The following is a 24,683-nucleotide window of genomic DNA, read 5'->3' on the forward strand; positions in this document are numbered from 1 at the left end:
CGGCGCACGACCAGGCGACGATGCCAAAGCCAACCGCGCCGCCGCCGCCGCCGCCGCCACTGCTGCTGAAACGGAGCCGGCGGGCTCTGAGAGTGCAGGCCCCGCCGGCCAGGGGGGCCGGGCGTCCAGAGAGGGGCCGGAGGAGGCCGCGCAGGGACAAGGGGAGCCGGCTTGCCCCGACGGCCACTGCGAGAGCCGGGCGGAGGGGCAGGGGAAGGCCTCGTCCGGGCCCCCGCCCCAGGCCGACCTGGCGGTCAGGGAGCCCCCCGAGGGCCAGCAGGGGAGAGGGGTAGCGGACGGGAGGGCCTCGGGCACCTGTACCCCTGACAGTCTGGGTCCTCTTGGGGGCCCGGCCGGCCCCGCTGCTCCCTCCCCGTCCCCGGCCCCCCCGGCCCCCGCCCCGGCTCCCTCCAGTGACCGGTTCCCCGCGGAGCACCTCCAGAGGATCCAGGCGGAGGGCTTCTCGGCCTGGGAGGCGGCGGAGGCCCTGGAGCAGGCCCACGGCGTGGTGGAGCTGGCCCTGCTGGCGCTGCTGGCCCGTAATATCACTGTGCCCACCTAGACTCTCTCGCGCCCAGCCAATCACGCGGGAGTCCTCCGTCTCTCTCTCTCTCTCTCTCCTCCTCAGACGCCTCTTATTTACAAAGTATATCCGGACGATCTATCATCTACATCATACAGGCATGGAGCATCCTCGTGGTTCAGTCGGGAAACGGCCGGCATTGCGTTACTGAATGAAGCCGATGTGAGAGGTGTGTGTGTGTCTGTGTCTGTGTGTGTGTGTGTGTGTTGCATGCAGCTCTGGGCGTCCGCAAAGTTTCTACAGGGAGGAGGTGGGTAGGTATAGGTGTTTTGTTTGGTGGGTCCATTTTATCTGAGCAAGCCTGGGTCCTTTTTATTCCAGACAAAGTCCCATAATTAAATTAAATCAGTATTGGAGCAGACTGAATGCGTTTAGATGCACTGGAGGTGAAAAGTTCAAATGAGAAGGCTATAGGATGTTAGAACGAGAGGCCCTAGCCAGTCCCTGTGCCACATTTCGTCTCTCAGGACGACGGTGTCAAATAATGCAAATTGCGATTTTTCTTTTCCTTATAACTGGCGTTTCAGAAACATTGATCGTTGTTTTATTTTTGGGTTGAGGGTAAAGGAAGTTCTGCGGCAAGAAACTGCTTCTATGAGCCCTTTTTATTCAGCGCTGTCCTCTTGTTAAAATCTCATGCAAGCTGTTTTGCATTTTGAAATGTTGAACCGTTGAATTACATTTTTTTTTTCTTGAAAAAAAAAATCTTTCTTACAAATTCAGTATGTGTATGGGTGTGTGTGTGTTAAAGATGGCTTTTGTGTGTCCGGCTCTGTCATGCTATGCTTTGAAAGGCTCAGCAGTTCTAGTCTGCAGACTAGATGGTTATTGATGGAAATGTTACATTGATGTTTTGTCTGTCTATACTGAAAATATTAATTTCAGTGTAGACGGATCTGGTTAAAAAAGCAAAAAAAAAAACAAGTACCTTCATATCCATCAACTGTTTTGTCATTAAATCCTATATACATTATTTTCTTTATTATACATTATCTGGGTCATAAACAAACTTCAGGCAAATTTATGCATTTCCTTTATCTTGTACTGAATTTTAAATTGCAAATAAAATAAAATTAGTCTTTGTACTCTATATACGTCTATAATCATTTCCTATATTTGTATATAGCAAAAATAAAAGTGGTTCGACTCAACTAACAAACTGTCGGTACAACAGAAAGTAGCAAAGAAAGAAATACAAAAATATTGAGGATATTTGAGGATGTGGTTACCATGGTGACAGACAGGCCAGCAGTGGCTCTCTGTACAGCTGCATCTTATTGTCTGATTGCAATTTGCAGTGTGCTCTTTGCACCCGACCCAGAAGGTTTTCCTGGTGGGTCGGCAGACAGAATATCCTTCGTAGCAGCAGTAGTGTCACAGTATAGTACCTGTGAGGTTTATGCGGGGCAGCCATCATTGAAGTAACCTGTACGGTGTGTATTAGAGCACAGATTCTAGCCGTGGTGACTTTACTGCCAAATGATGAACTCGATGGAGGAACCAGGTCACCTATCTCAAACCATGAAGGCATGGGCGCATTTCCTCAATGAGGGCGAGAAGACTGAAGATCCGTGTGAAGGGTATAAAGACTGTCCCAAATGAATAATTTGTGTATTAAACAGCACGTATGAAGGTGTCAGGCGGCAGTAGCTTCGGAGGTAGAGCGGGTTGACGGGTAACCGCAAAGTTGCTAGTATGATCCCCGCTCCTCCTAGCCGAGTGTCGAGGACGTGTCCCTGAGCAAGACACCTCAGCCTAACTGCTTCCGACGAGCAGGCTGTCGCCCTGCCTGGTTTACTCTGCCGTCAGTGTATGAATGTGTGCGTGAATGGTTGTAAGTTGGTCAATAAAAGCGTCTGCTAAATCCCCTAAATGTAAATAAAGGTAGAATTAAAGTGACGTCTCTCTGTTTTCAGTACTGCTGTAGATATAGCTGTGGCCCTCCGGTCGGTGGCGTCAGCCCGGACGTGGTCTTTGGGAAAGGCTGGGTCACGTGTGGACAGGTTCATGTCAGCCTTTGGGCTGGAGAAGGAGTGTGTGGAGGATCTGTCCCCAACTGTCGTCCAAGCACAAACTACAGGAGGGTGAGCATGTGTTTGGTTTTGAAAGATTTGTTTCTGGGCACATTAAATGGGGACTGAATTCGTTTTTTCCTTGACCACAGACCTGCAGATCCAGTTGCGCCCTTTAAATCGAAGTACCTCCACGTTTGTAAGTGCTCTTTGTTCTTTTTTGTATGCATTCATTCCTCTTTTATCCCCATGAATGCTCTACTTTTTTATTATTTTTATTTATTTCTGTTTGGTCCTTCCTTGCAGTCCCACTGTATCAAGACTATTGTCATCATGCGGTTGAAGACCTACCTGGGGAGGGCTTGGTGCCTGAACCAATAAGATCACAGAGCTGTGAAGACCTACCTGCGGAGGGCTTGGTGCCTGAACCAATAACATCAGAGAGCATTTTGGCTCTGCAGGGGATCCGTTTCAGAGCCAAGTTCCAGGTGATCGTCCCGCCCCCTCAGGTGATCGTCCCGCCCCCTCAGGTGACCGTCCCGCCCCCTCCTCCGGCACGCTTTCCCAGGGACCACCTGACCACATTCTGGCAGGACCTGGACGAGGTGAAGGAATGTGGTGTCCTCGCCACTTTGAGCCCCAGAGAGGTCCACCGTCAGGAGGTGGGTGTCTGTCTGCCCTGTCTGTCCTGTCTGTCTTGTCTGTGTGTCGGTCTAACCATGTTTGTGGTCCCCTCTGAAGGCTATGTTTGAGGTCATCGGCTCCGAAGCGTCCTACTTGAGGAGCCTTGGCGTGGCTGTCAATCACTTCATGGCTTCAAAGAAGCTGAGTCGGACGGTGTCTCCACTGGAGCACCACGTTCTCTTCTCCAACCTCCGTCACGTGATGTCGGCCAGCGAGAGGTAGGGAGACTCCAACCGTCTTCTTAAAGGTGACGTATTATACCACCAGGTGTGAGTGTGATGGGTCGTTCGGAAAATCTGCCTCTTCTGACCTCACAAGCGGGCGTGTCCACCTGGATGTATGACGGATTGATGAGCAACGTTTGCTACAGTCCACTGAGCAGGCTGGTAGACTGATCTATCCAGCACACATCTAGGTGGACACGCCCACTAGTGATGTAGGAAGAGGCAAATTTTCAAAACGGCTTGTAGCGGCTAACCACACTCGCACATGGTGGTATAATATGTAGACATTTAAAAGGCTGAACATTTCTCCTTCTGGTTTTTCCACCAGTAAGGACTGCTTCTGTTCCCATGGTTAGCTTCCTCGTGGCCCTGGAACGCCTTTTAGGAGAGTGTGTGGTCATACCACAGCTGGGAGGTCTGATGCTCCAGCATTGTCCGAGGTTCCGGGCGCTCTACGTGCCCTATCTCAGCAACATGATGTTCCAGGAGGCCCTCGTCAACAAACTCCTGTGAGTCGGGTCATCTTTTGCATCTTCTTCTGTTTTTGACCTGATCTCCTTGACCTTCTCCATGCTAAAGGGTGCGCCGCCCTCTCTGTCTTCCAGACAGGAGAACAAAGGGTTTGTGTCCGCCCTGAAGACCCTGGAGAGGGACCCCGTGTGTCAGAGACGGAGCCTGAAGTCGTTCCTCGTCCTGCCCTTTCAGAGGATCACTCGGCTGAAGCTCCTGATGGAGGTGAAACACCAGACGGATCAAATATCTGTGTTTAATGTGTATTGATAATGGTAATATCTTGCTTTTTTCTTTGTGTAATAACAGCACGTCTTAACACTGACTGAACCTGACGCAGACTCGTATCTAACCCTAATAAAAGCTCTTGTGGGCCTTCATAAGGTAAGAGACTCTTTTTTTTCAGTCTTTGCCCCTGGGATCTGCAAGCTCGAAGCAAGTACCTCATCCAGTTATATTCAGCTATTGGAAAGAATATTATGCTTTTCTTCAAATGTAAATCCAACGTTTCGGATTTTAAACGACAACAAAAAACATGGATACTTGAATCAAGACTTGCTATTTCTCAGTCTTACCAGCTGGGATGATTACCACCTGTTGTCTTAGTCATGCTGGTCTTTCAAAGGTCAGCTGTCGTAGTTCAACAACAAACATGAATAATTTTTTACAATTTCTGTCCGGGATCAGGTCATTATGGAGTGCAATGAAGGGGTCCGGAGGATGAAACAAATTGAGGAACTTGTGCGCCTAGAGGTGCTGCTAGATTTCAGCAATTTTAAGGTTTCAAATATATATTTTCTTTTCTGATGGTTAAATGCTATCCATACATTGTCCAAGCAGATGCAACATAAGGAGTGTTATGATTGTTTTTGTTTTCTTTGCTTCAGTTGCTTCCACTGGTCGTGAAGGGACGCTTCTTATTGCATGACGGTCCCTTGAGACAGCTGAATAGGGTCGGTCCAGACTCAAAAATCTCCTTCACTGACGTCCATCTTCACCTCTTCAGTGATCTGCTGGTCATCTCAGTTCAAAAGTATGACACTCTAGCATGTAGAACATGGCATTAACTATGTGCGGGATTTCAATTCTAAGACGGTTCATTCTCAGTATTGTCAGTCTTGGGTGTATTGCATTATTTAAAGTCACTTGCAGTGAAAACAGATGGAGGTCATCAAAGAACAGGAAATGGGCTTTTTTTTTTTTTTTACGAGAATCAAACCCAGAAGGTTGTATATTTTTAAATCTGGCGGCTGACGCCATAGCAATTACACTTTCCATGCACCTCTTGGCTCGGCATTGATCTGGGAAAACAAGAACAAGGACGGGTCATGGTGATCCGCAGGTCATGTGACGTCCTCCTCCACGTTTCCCAGGGAGCAGCGTTTTGGCGTGCTAGACCACACCTCATTCCCCGGCAACGTGCGCGTGGAGCTGGTGAACGCCGGCATGCTGGCGCTGCCCACAGACTCCTTCCTGCTTCATCTGTCCCAGAACCATGCGGGCCACGCCACAGCCCTCATCCTCGCCGCACGCTCAAGGTCAGCGCTGACGTCACTCATGCATTCGTAACAACACGACTCCTGCTTGTTTACGCCTGTCTGATAGAATCCCTGGTATATTCACAATAAAAGTATTTTCTGGTGGTGGGCCCAAGTTAAGGTTCCACAATGGCTTAAAATGTGTCCTGTGCAATTCAAGGTTTTAAATGTTTTGACAGGTCTGACCAAATGGCATGGATGAAGATGCTGTCTGCTCAATGTTGATTGGAACGTAAATTTACTCGCTCATAGTGTATGGTTTGAACATACATTTCATAATTTCATAATTCATATTTTAGAGTTTTAAATGTAAGGAATAGAGAAGGCTTTGCACACCACATCACCATCACTATATGAGCACTATAATTCATTAGAGATTACTTTGTTGGACACTTTTTCTAATTATTTTTTATTTATTGCAATGAGAGCACTTTAAATGGTACTTGGAACACACGTAATAAGAACGCACTGATTGTACATGAAATAGTTTGATTTCTGGAAATAAAATTGTTATCCTTTTTACTTGGTTACTGGTGATCAAATCTGTCCGGTCAACGACGAGAGATTCCAGTCACAACACTGTACAGATGTTTCATCCCAAACGGAGGTAGTAGTTCACGGCACACATCCACCCAAGTGTTCCTAAATGAGGGCCCCTTCCCGGTAGTGGGTATTAGGGCCACTGGGCAGTGTGGCCGCCATGCAGTCCTGGTGCCATAGCCGTTCAGCCAGGCAGTTGAGGAACGGGGCGACGTCTCCGAGCCCGTCGCTGACCTCTCCCCCTGTGCGAAGGACCGGGAGACCCTGCGTCTCCTGGAACTGCCGCACTTCTCTCTGCGTCACGTCGCTGTGCATGAACAGGTCAAATCTCGAGGGGGTCAAGGAGGATTGCTTTCAATGACTTTCAAAAAATCTCTAGAAGACTTTGAACTTGAGTTGCACTTAAGCGCAAAAGATTTGTTTAACTTTTGTGGTTAACTTTGGTGTTGCTGGTTAAAAGTGTACGCGTGCACAAAAGGATACTTGGTGCCGACCACCATTTTCACAAGTTGGTCAGATGGCCCTGACCATCGTGCGATCTGATTGGGTAGATCGTCAAAGGAGGTTCTATCGGTAAAGGAGAAGAGGAAGAGGACCGCATCCACCTGTTCCTTACAAGACTGCAAAAAAAGGGATCAATAATATTTATTTTCCAAAACTTACTGAAATGTCATGTTTCATTCCTAGAGTGTATTTGATACTCACGGGGAGTAAGTGGTCGAATCTACGCAAGGCATTCTCTCCACAATCCCAAAGCTGCAGTCTGAAGAAAAGTACCCGGCCATTTTCCCTCAGTTTCACCGGCCAATATAACACTATGGTCTCAATACCTGCAGGAAGAAAATAATGATCTTTCATTTGTAATTAACATGATGCCAGAAAGTGTTGAACTGTGTGTGTGTGTGTGTGTGTGTTTGCACTACAAACAAGCTCCTACACCAGGCCCACAGCTGACCCACCTGTAGTTTCATAGTGCATGCTGGGAGTGCTGAGCCCTGCAAGGCGTGCTGCGAGACACGTTTTCCCAACTCCACTCTTCCCAGAAAGGAAGACTTTGTACTGCACTGTCTCCACGGCAACGTGAGGCGCCATCATGGGAGACTCCAAGAGGCCTGTGTCAAACAACCAGGCTTAAAGCGTGTTGATTGGATTTCAGTCGGGTAGGATGTGTTGATTTCAAGGTAAGCCTACAAGGCTCCTTTATTTTAGTTTTAAATTACATACAAATATAGGTTTCTGTATGCTACATTTGCAGACTATATTTTCAAAATGTATTCCAATTTGTTTAAACATAATTCCACTTTACTGTGAAAATATATACTTTTATGAATGACCAATATACCCACATCACATACAATGGACTGTGATTAGTAATTGACGTACCAAACTGCCTTCGTTTTTTCTTTTGCAGAATTCTGTTGAAGAAGTCTTTGCTTTCTGCGCAAAGATGCCAGTCTGCTATTATAATCGGCCCAGGGGGCAGGTCTTGTGCCATGAACGTTATATAGTATATTATACTTGTATATTAGGAATAGTTTGCGGGCTGTGTAACTGTGTTCCAACCTAACTTTATTCAAACGATTTTGCCTTGGTCTTTGCTCCCAATATATTTATATGTTGTCTTTGTGATTCACAAGCATAAACCGCTGGGCTGTCGGGTACAAAAGGAAAACTTAAACGTACACCACCAACTTCCGTAAACAAGACTCGTATCTTAACAACTATGTCGTCACTTCCTCAATCACTCACCTTAATACATTTTCAGCCGACAGGGGGTGCTAAAGCCCTACAGATCCTAGGAGACAAATAACATAAGCTTGTAAGTTATAGTTGACTTGATCCCAGACCTTATCCGAGAAGGGGGACTTCCGTGGTACCTCGTGGTTACGTTTTGGGACCACATGAAAGATCCCAATAAATGCAAAATAAAATGTGAAGATTGAGACGATTTATTTTGTATTGGTTTATTTCAGATTACGAATGGAGATGGCTTCCCTGCGGCCTTTAACCTTCAGGATCCCATCGTCTCCCATCGATGCGGTCAAAGACATTGGGTCCATGGCCACAGGCAACCTACATGTATGTGAGAAGGTATTTGTGACGGTGCCGTCTTTTTCCATCTGTGTAGGAAAAAAAAGGGTGTGAATAGGTTTAATACACAATAAGAACCTTTTTGTGAACAAAGGCTTATGTTTTGATCACAGAAGGGGACATTTTGATACCATTAGATATACAATAAAGCCTTCTCTATGAGAAAGTTTCCAGTAAAAGAAAAATATTAAAATATAAGTATATGACTGATTATATAGTGTATAAAAATACATACTATGACTAATGTGGTTTTCTAATAGCAGTAAATATCTTAAATCATATGACAATGAATACAATATCATCTTCTGATACACATTCTACTTAAGACGATTCATATGAACGTTTTTCAAAGGCCTCATTAGTTTCCCTCCCCCAGTATCTAAAGCAGAAGACAATGGTTAGTATTGTTAGAAGAGCTACAGCACTGCCCACCTTTTCAGCAGAAACCTCTATGAGATTATTGGAAGACGTGATGACAACATCCTCGGGAGAGAATTCACTCACATCCAACTCAAAGTGAAACATATCCCCGATGGTGCGGACGTGTCCTGTAGGTGTGGAGTGATCTGGAATAGTCGTTGACGTCTCTGTTACTACCACACACACCAAACTTTCCTTTAGCTAATCCTTAAAAAGTTATGGATACTTTATACGACCACTTCAATGAACACAATCGCCGTATACATAATATAAAACTATAAACTATAGGTTATTATTATTAAATGTGCATTAAAATCTAATAAATTATGTTTACACTGACCTGTGAATTGGTTTGCGCCGTCATCGAGCTGATTTAGTACCACTAAATCTTTAGGTAATTTATCTCGACTCACATCCATAGTTGTACTGCTGCGTGGCCCCGTGTGCATCCAAAGGCGTCTTTATTGTATCAAATGTATAATGTATGTTCTTGATAAAAGAAAAAACCTTATTGGGCACTAGAACTTCCTCTGCTCCCTGGTTTAAACGTGGCTACGTGTTGGTCTTTTATATCGGACCACTATAGGGATGGGTGGTGGAATGATTTCATCTCAAGGAGTGTGTGAAATGTATATTGCGTGAAGTAAACAGTCACTTTTAAAGCTACAGTATGGTTGAATATCTCAAACTCGGCTTCAGACGCTGAGCAGTTGACAAAGTGGCCCACAACACGTGTTCGTAATTATTAAAAAATAAAATAAATCTCAATAATAGGGATCTCCATCAGGTTCAATAAATACATGGATGTAGCAGCTGAGTGATTCGGATATACTAGGCGTGGTTGAACCTAAGTGTGAAATTCCATTGAACCGCGACACAGCCGAGCAACAGCTGCAGCTATAGTCCCAGACTATGGAAGGCAAGCACACACTGTGGTCACAAAGAAATGTAGATTTTTATTCAACAAGGAATATGGGAAAACATGTATTCTTTTACTTGCAAAAATACCATAAATATATAAAATAAATAATTAAATAATAATGGAAAGTCAGTTGTAAGACTATAGATGCAGCGTATAAAAAAAAAAAAAAGGTTAAACACAACTTATAATAATTAATTGACACATTGGCGATACAAATTCATTAAAAACAGATGCGTATCTCGTTTCTGACCCTGAGAGGAATAATCACACCTTTAAAAGTGTCTTTCAATTATTTTCTTTTACAAAAACAGACTTGAGGGCCAGTTCATAGGCCTACCGGCGGCACAAAAGTGAGACAGTGAGTGCTAGGGAGGAAAGCCCGTTTACAGCGCCAGGCCTTCACTGTACTTGCTTTTAAGACTTCCAGTTTGGTCATAAATGCTAAGCAGCCCCATGTTCCCTTACACACGCAAGACATTATTTACATGACTCGCACGACCCGCTAATAGAATATATATAACTCTATAATATTTTACATATTAATCAATCCTCTTCTGGCCGTCTGAGCTCTTGAAGTACTTCCACGATCCTCCGGCTCCTCCATCTTGTGCTGTATTTTCTTGGAGAAAGCCTCTTCAGTCATACCGCACTCCGCCAAAGTAAAGGCGTAGCAGCGTCATCAGTACCACCGCCCATGTGGTCATCCCCCCCCCAGTGAAATGCTATAGTCCAGTCAGTGCATTCGGGTTCGCTGGGAGAGATGGGGTCACACGGCGAACACGCTGAGTGAGCTGGTCTGGTCCTTCAGGCCTAGGATGCTGTAGGCTATCCTCTTCATGTGACCGGGCAACCGCACGCCCACGTTCCTGATGTCTCTATACAATGGGAAACACAAATAGGAAAATATGAGAGGTTGTTCCTGTTTCCATCTCCAAAGGAGAAACAATCAATTAGGTTTTGTTTGTGTAGCCCTTCATTAACATTACAGTCTCAAAGGGCTTGAAAGGCCAAATATTTATGACACACCCCTGACCCCTGGCAAGAAAAAACTCCCTTAATCATCGAGGGAGCAATCCTTAGTGACAACTCCTTGTTTGGAGCTTGGGACACACATTTATACTCTGATTCTCTGATGTATTGACGTAGACCTTTCTTTGCAATGTTTGTATTCAGCTCATACACCTTCCTTAAAACAATTAGAAACAGCCACGGACTGTTCCCCCGAGGGTGGAGTAGAGGGGAATGAGAAAAATGCATCAACTGTGCAACAAATGTTCGTACAATGTCTCAACGCTTTCTCCCCTCTGAATTAGAAAAAGTGGCACTGAGCCAATTAAATTGTGTGTGTGTGTGTGTGTGTGTGTGTGTGTGTGTGTGTGTGTGTGTGTGTGTGTGTGTGTGTGTGTGTGTGTGTGTGTGTGTGTGTGTGTGTGTGTGTGTGTGTGTGTGTGTGTGTGTGTGTGTGTGTGTGTGTGTGTGTGTGTGTGTGTGTGTGTGTGTGTGTGTTGGTGGGTGGGTGGGTGCGTGTGTGAGAGAGTGCCATGGCGGCTGTCATCTCCGTGACCGGTACTTACTCATGCCGCATGGCGAGCACCTGCTCCATAGTTGTGATTCCTGCGCAGGCAAAGCTGTCGCTGTACTGGTTCATTTTGATGGACTCCAGCCATTCTGGGACCGACCTGAAGGTGGCGCTGTCACAGCCACTGGTGCTGGGCAGGCGGATGGACACGCTGCAACACATAAACACACACACACACACACAACGTAATTAGCCTTCACTTTGAAGCGCCACACACAAAAGGGGAACACAGTCAAACTAGTTTCAGCTAGTGCTTGTGTATGTGTCTCCATGTGTATGCGTTTTTGTGTCGTTTTGCGTCAGTGTGTGCGTGCGTGTGTGTGTGCGTGTCGAAACACGGAGGAACAGGTCGGACCGCCGACATACCGTGGGTCGAAGTCGGCGATGGGTTTCAGGGACTCGGGGCTCTGGAGGAGTTTGTCCAGGATGTTGACGATGTCTGTGAAGCGCGGCCGCTTGGAGCGGTCGTGCAGCCAGCACTGCAGCATGAGCTGGTAGACGGCCGACGGACAGTCCATGGGGGCGGGCAGCCGGAAGGCCTCGTTGATCGCCTTCATCACCTGTGGAAAAAGGGAAGACGTTAAGAAGTGGCTCAACGGGTGGAGCGCGTACCATCACGGCCCAGTCCTAACTGCAGCGGACCGGGTTCGATCCCCGCCCGTGGTCTTTTGCTGCATGTCCTCCCATCTATCTCCCATACTTTCCTGTCTATCTCAGTCTATAATAAAGCATAAAAAAGAAGCGGCTTTACAACTATTTATAATAACTGCAAAAGTGCAAAACGCCCTATCCCCTCGACAAGGAGTGGGCAGTGCCGGCAGTGGTTTGGTATGCGTTCGTGTGTTTACATTCACAGTTTATTGAGGATCGCCATGGGAACCACGGCCGGGGTTGAGACAGGGGAGGCCGTTTTCACACCGTACCCACCCAGGATAAACATTCGCTGTTGAATACTAGAAGGCTAGTGTGGAACCACCCCAAAGGACTATTCTGTGTTTCCACCCGAGCGGCAGGAGAGGGCTTTTGACAGTTGACACATACCTCGTGGTTGCTCATGTCCCAGTAGGGCCGTTCCCCGAAGGCCATCACCTCCCACATGACGATGCCAAAGCTCCACACATCACTGGCCGATGTGAACTTCCTGTAGGCGATCGCCTCTGGGGCCGTCCAGCGAATGGGAATCTTACCTCCCTGAAAGAATAGAAAGGTCAGCTTAATCTTGTTTAATGGACTGAGAAAATGGAAACATAAGGTGCAGGCAGAGCTAACGGTCTGATTGAGGTTTAGCTCCTGGGAGGGATCCCGCCATGAAATGTACATTTCCCGATTCTAAGAATATGCAGCCTGGTCTTTTCTGTACATCTTTATATATATTTTTTTAAAGCTGCAGTGTTTACTGAACTCAATAGATTCAAGATGGTGGACATACGCTGGTTGTGTAGGTTCCTTCGGGATCGTCCTCCAGAACACGGGAGAGGCCGAAGTCCGAAACTTTGCACTCCAGGTTCCCGTTCACTAAAACATTCCTGGCAGCCAGATCACGATGGACATAATTCATGTCTGATAGGTACTTCATTCCTGCAGCTATCCCGCGTAGCATTCCCACCAGTTGGAACGCTAGGATCTCCCCGTCATGGTCCTGGAAAAGCAAACATCCCAACATATAAACGTCTGTGCTTTTTGCTGAAGTTGGCTCTTTTTCCAGATCAAATAAATCATGACTGTCTGCATCAATTCACAATCCCTATGAAAGGTTTAGCGCCTCGTTAAGTAACGCTTTGAGAGCTCTTAAGAGAGGGATTGTACGCACCCTAAGATAGATGTCCAGAGCTCCGTTCTCCATGTACTCCGTCACAATCATCATGTGCTTGACTGAAGAGAAGAAAAAGGGCAGACATTAGTAAAAACGAAATGGATACCTCAACCCGGGGAACGACCCGGCCCCTGGTGTGTGTCCGAGGGGAAAGACTCACATTTGGTGACCACCCCTTCCAGGCGGATGATGTTCTGGTGGGAGAACTGGCCCATGATGCTGGCCTCGCTCAGGAAGTCTTGCCTCTGCTTCTCCGTGTAGCCGGCCTTCAGGGTCTTGACGGCTACGGCCACGTCGCCCCGGCCGGGAGACTTCATCACCCCGCGAAACACCTCCCCGAACTCTCCTGCAAGACCACGAAGGGAGGGACTATTAGAATCTACGCCCCGAGACCTTACCCTTATGGTAAAGCGGCCATGGAAAAAGGGACCCATCGGGAAGCTGGAATCCTTACCTGCGCCGATAACTTTCTGTTTGGTGACCACGCTTGGATGGATCTCTGTGGCAAACTTGAGGATGGCGATGTTGGGATCCTCGTACATGTGTGGGTCAACGTAGGTCTTCAGAGGCTTCAGTTGGTCTAAGGAAGGGGAACGGGCAGGTATTGACTATTTGTCCTCCATCTAATTAGCAAATGTGGTTGCTTTTGTGTAGGTAATGTCAACAGGAGCACGGCGGTGAAGCTGAAGTGATTTTGTACCCTGAGCTACGGTTTGTTTACCTGAGTTGAAGTAGGGGTCTTCGGCTCCTCTCCTCCTCCCTGTAGAGCTCAGAATCCTGAGAGAAAAGACCAAGATTCAATATTTGAGCGGAGCCCAGTGAGACGGTCACGCCCGTGTCAGGCCGCTCTAGCAGGCAAACACAAACTACAGTCCTGCGGTCGCGAAGCCCCGGCATGTTGTACTGTAAAACGACCTTCGCAGGCTCGCTCCCGGGGCACAGGAACACAGCCGGGAGACTGCGTGTGTGCCTGTGTTTTTTTAATGAGGCTGAGGAGACGGCTAGGAGACGTCTCGGGTTACCCACCGTTTGTGAAGCAGCAGGACCGCCACCACGATGAGCAGCACCACGGCGCCGACCACCACGGCGGCCATCACCACCGTGGAGTTGTTCTGGATCTGGGGAACCGCTGCAGGGACGACAGCACCAAAGGAACATTAGTGACGGCACACAGGGGAAGTGAAAAACAAACAAGTGGGGACCAAGAAAACGATTCATTCCCCCTGGGGGAAGGGACAGGAAGCGGGGAGGGTGTGGCGGCGTACCGTGGGTCAGGGTCTGGAACTCGTACTCGGTGCTGTAGCTGCCGGGGGTGCCCTCTGGACTCAGGGCCTGGACCCGGAACACGTATGTGGTGGCCGGGGAGAGGTCGCTGATCGTGGCGGAGCTTTTGTCCAGAACCAGCACCGTGTACATGGTCACGTCCCGGTCTTCATCCTGCAAAGGGCACATTGATTCGTTACTATAGGCTACAAGCACGGCTTTGTGAGAAAAAAATTATAAACTGCAATAGGGAGAGGAAAGAAGGGATGCTGGCTTACCTTTCGGCGGTACATGAGCTCGTAGCTGTGGGTGATGTGTGCGGGGGTTTTGCGAGAAAGGGCCCAGGATAGGGAGAGGCTGGTAGGGGTGTTTTCGTCCAGATGGATGGAGGTGACTTTGGGAGGATCTGGTGGTAAATACACAAATAGTGAGTCAAACAAGGAAAGAGATCCACTGAATACAGCTTTGAATGGAACCGTGTGACACGGAAGTCTGTGTGACACAATAGGCAACCCCAAGCTTAAGAGTAAACCAGTTCAACCGCCAAACCTTTACACTGCATAGATTACTTTTGTAATCTCTCAGGATATCTGCTATTATAATAACTCAATACTTGTCACATAAGAGCGTCACTTAGTTTAGCAAATCTCACCTTTTGTAGCGCAACATAAAAGAGAAACCGAGACAGAGTGAGCGGACTAACCGGTATAGCGGAGAGCCGTCGTGATGCTAGCGCTGGGCCGCTGGCTCCTGAAGCGCGACACGCCGCTGTGGGCCACCACGCTGAAGGTGTAGTTGAGGTGGGAGTCCAGGTCGGCCACGACGACCGAGGTGTCCCGGAGGGCAGTGGGGCCGGGTTCGAAGCGGACCTTCTCGCCACAGGCGACGCAGCTTTTGGGGCCGTCCGAGCAGCGCTCACACACGACGCTGTAGGTGAGGTCCGCCCTCCCCCCGGTCACCAGCGGGGGGCTCCAGGACAGCTGCAGCCGGCCCTCTGACGGCAGGGTGTTGGCGGAGAGGTCCCGGGGAGCACCCGGGGGTGCTGTGAGGCGGAGAAGAAGAAGGGGGACAGTCAGCTGAGACACGGGTGCAACATCCCAGAAGGCGTACGACGTCTTGCTAAAAAGTGACTTGTTTGGCTTGTTTTAGTTTCCATGTCGGTAAGCAGCGATTGTTACCAGAGCAGGCGGATGTGGCGGGGTCGGCAGGCGAGCGGTAGAAGCCATCCCTGCAGGGACACACCAGGGCTCCGGCGGTAGAGGTCTTGGTGTTCTTGGGGCAGATTTGGCAGAACTCACTGGAGGCGGTCGACTTGAAGGAGCCGGGTGTGCATTCTGTGGCGAGGGAGTCAAAGGATATTAGTATTAGTTCAAGCATTGTGCGTAGACACAAGCATGAGTATGCGCTGACACACACACACACACACACACACACACACACACACACACACACACACACACACACACACACACACACACACACACACACACACACACACACACACACACACACACACACACACACACACACACACACAAATGATTGATTTAGTTCAGGGAACAATGAAACCAAATCCTTAATATCAATCCTCTCGAAGCCCAGCAGGAAACGTTTGTGGTAAGTAACCTGTAATCACAGTCTTTGTCCGTGAAGGAATGAATGGGGTTTCCCTAATGCCTTGCCTCTGCATGTCAGAGTCGCCTGGAGTCCTAAAGTCTCAGGTGACACCGCCAGTGTCAGCCGGATGGTGCAAAAATCACACACAAAAGGGCCTTGAACCCTTCCTCTCGCCTTGCATGAAGTGCTCTGGCAGCGTATGTGCGTGTTTTCGCAAAAAAGGAAATGGCATCTTCCTCATGGCAGAGGTGTCGGAGCATTTAATTTGACCTTCTTTGACATCCAAACGCCGTTTTCCAATACAGTGCATCTAAGGTTAATAGATGTGCAGAGAGGCGCATAGATGAAGCGCGAGAGAGCCAAAAGGCCCCGTTTCCCCTCTTCCTTCCTTTTGTCCGGTCACCACTGGCCTATGGCAGCATGTAAGGTGGATAGTAGTGACGGGGAAAAACAGGAAGAACCTCTTCAGGGAGCCATGACGCGGACTGTGTTCTTTAAAACCAGGATGGACACTCTCGTCTGTGAGGCAAGAACAATATCTGTGTTGGCTTAAAAATATAAAAAAAACACCCAAAGTACACACGAGAACCAATAATTGCTAAGGCTTCTCTTCTCTCTCGTCTCTTCTTTCTGGAATCATCTTACGGCGCTAAACTCTTTCATGTGGTTTGTTTCTACTGGTGGCCCGGGCATCATGCAAGGAAGGGTTTTAGACAGGCGTCGCAGGGGAGGGAGAATCTCGGGGGTATGACTACAGACACAAAGAGAAAGAGGAGGGTAAGTTTGAGTCTGTGTTAAAGTGGGAGGCGGGGAGAAGAATAGGTGGAGGGTGGGGGGTGGGGCGGGTGCCCAAAGAACCAACAGAAGTTCTCCCTGGGGAGCCGCCGCAGAGGGAGTGTGTGTGTGTGGGGGGGGGGGGGGGGGGGGGGGGGGGGGGGGGGGGGGGGGGTGTACGGGGCCTTTCGCATATGAAAAGGGGGCCAGGCTTTTTCATCTTGAGATGGAGCAGCAGGACCTCTGTCACGTACCAGAGAAACCCCAGCCCCATTCATCTTTTGTTTCTGGGGCTGGCCGGAGTGAGGCCATAAATATGTTGCATTAATCGCCTGAGCGTGCAAATGGTGGCATGTGTGCAATGTGTGCAAAGGGCCGAGGCTAGGGGCATGGCTGTTGCTTCAGCAGAGTTTATGAATGACTGAATGAGTTTGATAAATGAGGGCTATTTATCGGGACATGACTAAAGTGAAAACAAAACCGAGTGCAGATTATCTCTTAAAATAAAATAAAACGTTTTTTTGTTTTTTAATGTCACTGGACATTGCTACATTATCAACGCTTTAACACATCCCCTATCCATTTAAATAATCTTGAATCCCCTTTTCATTTGGACTTTTTGTATTTTTGTTTGTTGATGAATGGCGCTTCTAATTGTGCCGCGCTGCCTTTGAATGCGAGCCCCCTGTGCATGGGTGCCATGTTCCGCACCGGTGCATCTGTTAATTGAATCTGCTTTTTACTCTTTGTCGGCCCATTGTTCTAATGAGTGGGAACACGGATTAGGAAGCTCATTGCGTGTGTTAACGACCGGATGAAAGAGCAAAGAGAAGTAAAGCAAGGCATGTCATTGCCCAACAGCTGTCCCAGTTGGTCCACTAATCCTCTAGACTAAATTACACTCCACACCTAACTAAGCAGCCTCCAAGCTAGCCACCCTCATCTACCAACTGTCGACTCACCCCACCACACACACGCGCACACACACACACACACACACGCACGTGCACCCCACCGGACAAACACACACAGACACCAACCACAGGACAACCTGCTTATTTGTGTCCGTCAGCATTGCTCCACTACTCACTAAACTTTTGTTCCCACAACAGTTGGGTGCTTCAGTGAAATCTAAGTCCGCTGGGTTCCACCCATATCCAATTAGGCCATTACTTGGCTCAGTGAATAGAGCAAAGGCTCCAGTTGAAGAGATTTCACCACTGGACAGGACTGCGAATATGTTGGGATGGTTTCATGTCCTACTTTTATAGAAAGTGGAGAAGAAAAGGACAGAGACGTCCATTGTGATTCCACTAAGGTGTTGCAACAGATTTCCTGAGTCTCAAGGTTATCTTCCACACTTTTCTTTTTCCACTCATTAATGTTTCCCCATTTCTCCGAAAAGCTCTTCACAGCTCTATTCTAGTTTCCGTTTCAGGTGTGTGGTTGTGTGTGCGTAAGTGTGCGTGTGTGTTTCTGGGCTCGGGCGCCTCTTCTGGAACATTCCACAATAGTTGCTTCCCCCCCCCCCCCCCTCCCCCCCTCCCCCCTGAACACTCATCCTGAAGCCATCCTGTTATAATCACTAAAGCTTTCCCGATGGACACATCACCATGAGGAGTAGGTTAGCCATTAGCATGCATCATGCTTAGAAATGACACAGTGTCTGTGGGTTGGGCTTAGTAGTTAGGAAAGGAATGCTTTCCTATTTAGATAACTGGTCCAGTCAAGGTGACTAGCCCCGTCAAGGGACCTCAAAGTCATAAACCACAGACTGACTAAGACCAGCCTGCGATAGGCGTGCCCGCACCATCCCTGTAATCTGTGGTTTGTCGTAGCCATGGCAACGGACACAAACATAAGTAGTGAGTGAGGCATAGACACAGGTAGTCTTCTTGGCAAGTTCACACACACACCGGCCTCTCTTCCTCCCATCAGTCAATCAGTACTGTAGCTGACGTGAGGCCCAAGGAATGCCTTGCAGAAATCCCCCACAGCCTGGCGCGCGCACACACACACACACACACACACACACACACACACACACACACACACACACACACACACACACACACACACACACACACACACACACACACACACACACACACACACACACACACACACACACACACACACACACTCCTCCTTCCTGGCCTCTACTTTATGCCATCTCTCCTCCCACGCTTCCTACAGATAGCCTTGCGCACCACACCCCAGAATGCTGCCGACTTCCACGCAGACAATGAGGGCATAATTACCACCGCAGCCAAATCCTCATACATCCACAACGCAGTACTCACTACTTCTTCTTCCTCCCCTCTGCCTCTTCTTCCGCCCTGCTCGATGAGCTCAACCCCACAGGTGCCAACCGGGGCCCCCGCACATATTTCAGAGGTCGCGCATTCCGTCAATTATTTTCACTGTCACTCACAGAAATAGATAAACCACGAGCTTCAACAAAGTACACCTGACTTTACGATCCTGCGTCTACGGTACAGATTCCAACAGTCCACTTATGCCGGTTTACCCCTCTCCCCTTATAAAAATAAAAAAAAGAAGAGGAATTTTAATATTTCCCCAATAACCTCCAGCCTTTCTTCCATAGAACTATGAGCGGAGCCGATTGCATTCTTGGATCCTAAGAAACGGCTGGGGGGTGTATCACCCGATAACAGTTTAGAGGTTGATTCATCAACCGCACAATATTTGCCTAGGGAACCGCATATACAACTTTGAAAACATTTAATAATAATGGAATTATTCGTAATTCCATACATACCCCATCGCAACAAAAGAAGCATGTTCAGACCTTTCCTTCCTGTCAACTCGCAAGCCTTATCCTGCCCTACCTGACCTATTTAATTAGTACTCCTTTTATCCCTCTTTCACACACCCACACAGTCGTCTCACTCACTCAAACACACACACAGAAGAAACCACATCAGCTGAGCGTGAGAATGGCATTTCCTCACTCACCTTCGCATGCTTCCCCGACGGCCTCGTAGCCGGCCTCGCACTGGCACTGGCCCTGGGGCACCAGCCACTCCCCGTCTGCCGTGCAGTAGATGCTGGGGGCCGAGGGACTGACGGCGTGCGCCACACACGACCCCTCCACCAGCCGCAGCGCGTCCGTCACCGTCTCGGGGAAGGCGGCCAGGCTCTGTACGGTCGTCGGGCACGTCTTGTAGAACACCCGCACCGAGATCAGGGCCACGCAGGCGCCCATGTCCTGGAAGGCCAGGTAGAAGCCCTTCTGCGACAGCGGGCCCACCGTCCGGGTCTCCGTGTTGACCTTGAGCGCGCCGCGGCCCCGCGTGATCTCGTCGGGCGCGATGGTGGCCACCTTGCGGAACGTGCCCTTGCGGAAGTTGGTGCCCACGTCGGCGTCGGCCTCGGAGACGAACAGGTTGAGGGTCTCCTTGCAGGCCAGCGAGGCGCCGTCGAAGGAGTTGCAGTCGCGCACCACGAACTGGAGCTCCACGGAGACGCGCGTGGCCTCCGGGCGGCGCTGGATGAAGGTGGTGCGCACCCAGTTGTCCTGGTCGTTGGCGTCGACGTTGCACACGCTGTAGGTGTACAGCAGCGAGCCGTTGACTACTGTCTGCACGATCTCCCACTGCGAACCACAAACCAACAGGGGCAGATTTTAGGGTTACAGTATGGACGGGAATCTGGACGCTCAAATGTCCTTAGACATAACAGGCATGGGGCGAAGGACTTTGTTCCTACGGTGAACCAGCTTTTATTGACATACCCACTCGTTCTTCATGCTGAGCGAGAATCCCATAAACAGTGCAATTAAGGCTGCAACTATGTCTTTCCACGCGTTTGTGGAAAACCTACGTCTGGACATGGGTTTTAGTCGCAACGTGTGTGGTTTCCCGGCAACACATGCGGAGCGTGTATGTACGCAAGACTCATACCACCAGCGAACGCTACCGTGGAATACCACCTAACATTTATGGTAAACCCTGTGTGGGGCGTGATGGTAAATTGGAAGCAATTAAAGTTTTAAGCACAGAAGGAAGCAATAGGGATGAGAGTGGCTAAACGAGCCAATAACTACACCAACAGACAATAACCCTTAGAGGCGAGACAGGCCACGGGTGGCATCTGGCCCAGTCTGTTTTGACTAGTGAAACAAAGGATGCCTTGACGTAAGATGATAAGTCCCTCATCTAAAAGGAGGAAATCAACCTCTTTAAAAAATATGAAAATTACAGGGGACAGAGTGATTGATGAGGATTACAGAAGTGTTTGTTTAACCACCTTACAATTAAAGAATGTTTTTCTTAGGCTACCGTATTGCAAGAGGAGAATAATTGCTGTATTAGCAAAAATTCAAGAGTAATACTTAAAAGCCCACTCACCCTAAATGTATAACATTAGGGAGAATGAGACCTTTCTTTATGTTTAGACTATTTGGTCCAGCAGAAAATCCCTTAGTAATCAGTGGTTCAAATTTCTAAAAGCATTCCATGCGTGGGCAGGGTGAATGAAAAACCAAGCTTACTTGTGAAACAGACAATGGGAAATGCTAAGGGAAGTCCTTTTCCCCTACACTGAAAATCCTTGAATCTGTAAACCTACCGTTCACACAAGAAATGTAGTCGAGAGGCTGGAAGCAGCCACGTCCTGTTACTTATTTTAGACAGAAAGCCACTGAACTATACATAGAGAAATGTTTCGGCCACACCACCAGTCTTTGGTCTCCTAGCTATCCGCCTCTGTCTCATGTTCTACCACAACTGCGTGGATCCTGACACTTTTCTATCTTTGTTCTGACAGGGAACCGAAAGGAAAAGAAGGGACATCGTGGGGTTTTATGGTTCTGGTTTTGAAATGATAACAGCCTGTTATGGAATTTGCATGGTGAATGCCATTTTATTTTATTTTTATGATACACTAGCTCCAACAGAAAGGGGAACTGATGAAAGCCAAAACCCTGATCCACATGTTCCCCGGGAACGCTATTCTGAGGAACAGAGGATGAACAAGACCTCCCTGCCTTCAACTATTTCAAGCACTACTCTAGTTTAGTGCCTCGTGTCTGCGAGAAAGTGAAAGACATCTTCAGACGACCAGGCCCGTTGTCGTTTGAAGTGTTGGAAATGTCTGCTGAGGTATAAATACTCACCCCATCCTCATATGGCGAGGTCAACCACCCAAGCTCTCCTCCTGCTGCATTCATATCCAGTAAGACTTCTACAAGGGAACACAAAAAATAATTTTGTAACGAGATCGACATGATGTATTCATTATTTGATTGTATCGCTTAATTATGATTGTATAATCACAATGAAATATAATTAATTTATAGATGCCAACAGCTACCGACCCTTGTTTCATTTTCATAATTGTGTGTTTTAATATCAACTATTGAACTGATGTGGATTGCCAATCACATCTTGCATCTTGTTAGGACAGCAAATGAATGAATGTGTGAAAAAAGCCATCCCACCTAGGACTGTGCCGTGCCAACATCTTGATGGGGCACAAGCCTTTCCATGACAGTTTAATCAAGCATGTCGGTTTTCATTCATCACTTCATTAACCGTGTCCTCCAAGTTCTGGCTACAGGACCAATAATGGTACACACGCTAGGGGTTTTACAATTGCATGACAATCAAATTCCTCAGCGTTGTAATTTGCAATAAACCTTAAAGTCCAAGGTTGACCACGTTTTTGCCCCATACGTTTTTGCCCCCTACACCACGAGTAACTCACAGTATTCTTAAACAATGTCGTCTGGCCTCTGTGAGGGCAGAAAAGTTTCTGGAAAAGTTTCTACTTCGGAATTCCTTTTTTATTGAAGTCCATATAATCGCTGAGGAGAAGGACTGAGTCATTTTACTGTTAAGGTGCAGTCACTATGGTGGCTTATGATCGGCTGTGATTTTCTTACGTCTATCCCGAAAGAAAAAATAACTCAAAGTTGATCGGACATTTGACACTTCATTAAATCAGAGAAAAATGATTGGGAACAAAATTAAACGATGAAGACTACGGTAAAGTTAAAACCCTGTCCAGAGACATGCGGGACACGGGAGACCCGGTATGACTTTAAAACCCATTAATATGTGAAAGTAGCTCTACTTACGTTCTTTTGACTGACGGCTGAGAGACACTTGTTGAATAAATAAAAACAAAAATAAACCAAAACACCGGAAATCCATTTTTCAAAGCTTTAACAGGTCATATAGGCTCTCCAAATCTTACTCCGCCGACCCGGCTCACGGCTCTCTCTCTAGCACAGACGATGTTAACTGAGAGAAGCGAACACGAGCGACAGCCCATTGAGAAACAGGTGGCGTCACGAGGTCCCGCCCCGGGGCCCCAGGAATGCGATCGCTTCCCATATTCGGTGTACTGCGGGGTGTGGCCACATTGGACGGCCATACCTGTTCATACAAAACGGATGCGCTTTGAAATAGATAAGACAACTTCAAAGCTTCCTCATAAGTCGTTTGCTACGGTTCGGTTTCCAAAAAAAGTGTATGAAGGTATTATAATAAGCTACCGTTTCACGTTTTATCGAATCCCGTAGTGTAATTTATTAAATTGAATGAGCTTAAACACTTATTTAGCAAATAATCAAACTGAAAATTAAGTGTGCTGCGGTAGCAGTAGGCCTAGTAGGCTACCAGTTCACTTTTTTTTTAGATACTATTTTATTTTCCCAAATTAGCACTCCAACTAAACTAGATAGATTTGTAAATAACTCCCCATTTATTTTGACCAAAGAATATATCCCAATCTCCAGGTCCTGTGTTTCCCACGGCTGGTTAGGGAGGGGTCAAGTGGGAGGCTGGTTTAGTATGAATATATAACTACTAATGAGACTGCCTTGCTTCAGAACCTCACAGTTTTGGTATGGATATGTGGACACAAAGGGAAACTTGACAATGGCATCTCCTAGCAACTCTTATCTGGAGGAATGTCAGAGTCAACGCTTTTCCTGCACGCCAGCGTGTATTTAGAGAGACGAACCCTTGAGCACGGGGCCGGACACAGACGGCCACCCTGGCGAAGACCCTGCCGACTCAAGTGAAGAGACACACATTGTCCAGCCCTTACATTACCATACACAGACATTAATCATACAACAGACAGAGTAAAAGATGTTGGTTAAAAAAAGAGAAAGATTAACAAGTTAAGTGTGGTGTGGATTGGGACATTTTGACCTTTGCGTGACAATCATTGTGCTGGTTTACAAGTATCATTTATTTAGCCAATAAATGGTGCCTTTACAAAGGTTGCCTTACAAAGATTACAAATACGATAGTCTTTCAGAATGTGGACTTGGAAGAGTTTCTACCCACCTATCTAAACCCAACTAAGTATCCTCTTAACCTTAAATGCTTGTTTTTTAGGATAGAATATTGTCTTCAATGCTGGTACACAATATTTGTTGTTATATATAACATGTCCATTCATTTTCCAACTTACTTCAGTCTGACAAATGACTAACTGTTTGTAACAAATTGAATGTCATCAGGTTTCTTGATTTCACCACAAATGTAAGATCTGGGATGAAAGCAGAAAACAAGTAGCCAACGACACTTCAACAAGTCCTCAGAAATCCCTCACTTTCAAATCACCCAACACACTCTTGAGTGTGAACAGCCATTGAGAAGAAACTCACAGGTCCTCCGCAAGTCTTTCCACTTTTCTGCCGGTTTTGGGTTTTCATACATTTGAGTTCCGCGGTAAGGTGTTATCCCTCAAGTGTGTTAATGCTTAAGAGAGTTTTTTAAGGTTGGAGAAGGGGTTTCTGTTGTCAGCCATTTCCCAGAGGTGTCAGGGGTCAACACCCACTCTCACACACAAGTATGCAAATGCTTTCATTACAATACAGACCTCTTTTCATCCCGCCACGGCGCTAGCATGCGCCCTGCCAGAGCGCGAACGGCGGGCCACACAGCTTAGAGATGTGAGTGCTACTCCTCAGCTTCTATGGGGACTGACAACACAAAAGTGCTTCACCGTGGGGGGGGGGGGGGGGGGGCGGGGGTCCGGGTGGGGGCTTAAATTTTGAGGGTCAACGAACAGTGGCGTCAGCAGCGCTCTGTCATTCAAACCACAGTGACCCCCTCCCACCTAACACCCC

At 47.6% G+C, this 24,683-nt stretch overlaps 3 protein-coding genes and 1 long non-coding RNA gene across 6 annotated transcripts; 2 read left to right on the forward strand and 2 right to left on the reverse strand.

Annotated features, from left to right (window-relative positions):
* The first annotated feature begins 1,815 nt into the window (after nt 1–1,815).
* On the forward strand, nt 1,816–6,073 carry si:ch73-15b2.5 (rho guanine nucleotide exchange factor 19). Of its 3 annotated transcripts, none has more exons than XM_060070320.1 (12): nt 1,816–2,163; nt 2,500–2,667; nt 2,748–2,794; nt 2,902–3,257; nt 3,337–3,497; nt 3,860–4,012; nt 4,109–4,238; nt 4,323–4,397; nt 4,701–4,793; nt 4,901–5,046; nt 5,387–5,551; nt 5,731–6,073. In XM_060070320.1, the coding sequence occupies exons 1-12, from the start codon at nt 2,063–2,065 to the stop codon at nt 5,774–5,776; spliced, it is 1,641 nt and encodes a 546-aa protein (XP_059926303.1). In that variant the 5' UTR covers nt 1,816–2,062; the 3' UTR covers nt 5,777–6,073. The 3 variants fall into 3 exon arrangements, with proteins under 3 accessions (XP_059926303.1, XP_059926302.1, XP_059926304.1); XM_060070319.1 differs by having other exon boundaries at nt 1,821–2,163; nt 4,701–4,766; XM_060070321.1 differs by lacking the exon at nt 1,816–2,163 and adding an exon at nt 2,178–2,417.
* cplane2 (ciliogenesis and planar polarity effector 2) lies at nt 6,054–7,780 on the reverse strand. The gene is made up of 5 exons (XM_060070326.1): nt 7,475–7,780; nt 7,051–7,203; nt 6,797–6,921; nt 6,575–6,711; nt 6,054–6,419 (listed from the first exon to the last, which is right to left on the reverse strand). The coding sequence occupies exons 1-5, from the start codon at nt 7,584–7,586 to the stop codon at nt 6,194–6,196; spliced, it is 753 nt and encodes a 250-aa protein (XP_059926309.1). The 5' UTR covers nt 7,587–7,780; the 3' UTR covers nt 6,054–6,193.
* On the forward strand, nt 7,131–22,675 carry LOC132471206 (uncharacterized). The gene is made up of 3 exons (XR_009528790.1): nt 7,131–7,272; nt 8,065–8,182; nt 21,483–22,675. It is a non-coding gene; the product is annotated as an uncharacterized LOC132471206 (long non-coding RNA).
* epha2a (eph receptor A2 a) lies at nt 9,539–22,818 on the reverse strand. Its single transcript, XM_060070318.1, has 17 exons — nt 22,674–22,818; nt 21,711–21,778; nt 19,550–20,189; nt 15,358–15,513; nt 14,883–15,221; nt 14,458–14,585; nt 14,182–14,353; nt 13,943–14,045; nt 13,638–13,693; nt 13,371–13,496; nt 13,077–13,262; nt 12,914–12,975; nt 12,533–12,742; nt 12,145–12,294; nt 11,470–11,663; nt 11,099–11,254; nt 9,539–10,399 (listed from the first exon to the last, which is right to left on the reverse strand). Exons 1-17 carry the CDS (start codon nt 22,747–22,749, stop codon nt 10,291–10,293), a joined length of 2,931 nt encoding a protein of 976 aa, XP_059926301.1. The 5' UTR covers nt 22,750–22,818; the 3' UTR covers nt 9,539–10,290.
* Nucleotides 22,819–24,683: the final 1,865 nt, after the last annotated feature.

This window comes from Gadus macrocephalus, chromosome 13 (assembly GCF_031168955.1).
Source record: "Gadus macrocephalus chromosome 13, ASM3116895v1".
In the NCBI taxonomy this organism is placed as follows: domain Eukaryota; kingdom Metazoa; phylum Chordata; class Actinopteri; order Gadiformes; family Gadidae; genus Gadus; species Gadus macrocephalus.

What these genes read in the sequence shown, in the direction of transcription:
- si:ch73-15b2.5 (XM_060070320.1), top strand. Translation starts at nt 2,063, where the DNA reads ATGATGAACTCGATGGAGGAACCAGGTCACCTATCTCAAACCATGAAG. An exon ending in CAAGCACAAACTACAGGAGG is followed by an intron (nt 2,668 to 2,747) that starts GTGAGCATGTGT and finishes CCTTGACCACAG; the next exon opens with ACCTGCAGATCCAGTTGCGC. An exon ending in GAGAGGTCCACCGTCAGGAG is followed by an intron (nt 3,258 to 3,336) that starts GTGGGTGTCTGT and finishes TCCCCTCTGAAG; the next exon opens with GCTATGTTTGAGGTCATCGG.
- cplane2 (XM_060070326.1), bottom strand. Translation starts at nt 7,586, where the DNA reads ATGGCACAAGACCTGCCCCCTGGGCCGATTATAATAGCAGACTGGCAT. An exon ending in GAAAAAACGAAGGCAGTTTG is followed by an intron (nt 7,204 to 7,474) that starts GTACGTCAATTA and finishes TGTTTGACACAG; the next exon opens with GCCTCTTGGAGTCTCCCATG. An exon ending in AAAATGGTGGTCGGCACCAA is followed by an intron (nt 6,420 to 6,574) that starts GTATCCTTTTGT and finishes GACCCCCTCGAG; the next exon opens with ATTTGACCTGTTCATGCACA.
- epha2a (XM_060070318.1), bottom strand. Translation starts at nt 22,749, where the DNA reads ATGGATTTCCGGTGTTTTGGTTTATTTTTGTTTTTATTTATTCAACAA. An exon ending in CGCCACATCCGCCTGCTCTG is followed by an intron (nt 15,222 to 15,357) that starts GTAACAATCGCT and finishes TCCGCCTCACAG; the next exon opens with CACCCCCGGGTGCTCCCCGG. An exon ending in GACGGCTCTCCGCTATACCG is followed by an intron (nt 14,586 to 14,882) that starts GTTAGTCCGCTC and finishes ATTTACCACCAG; the next exon opens with ATCCTCCCAAAGTCACCTCC.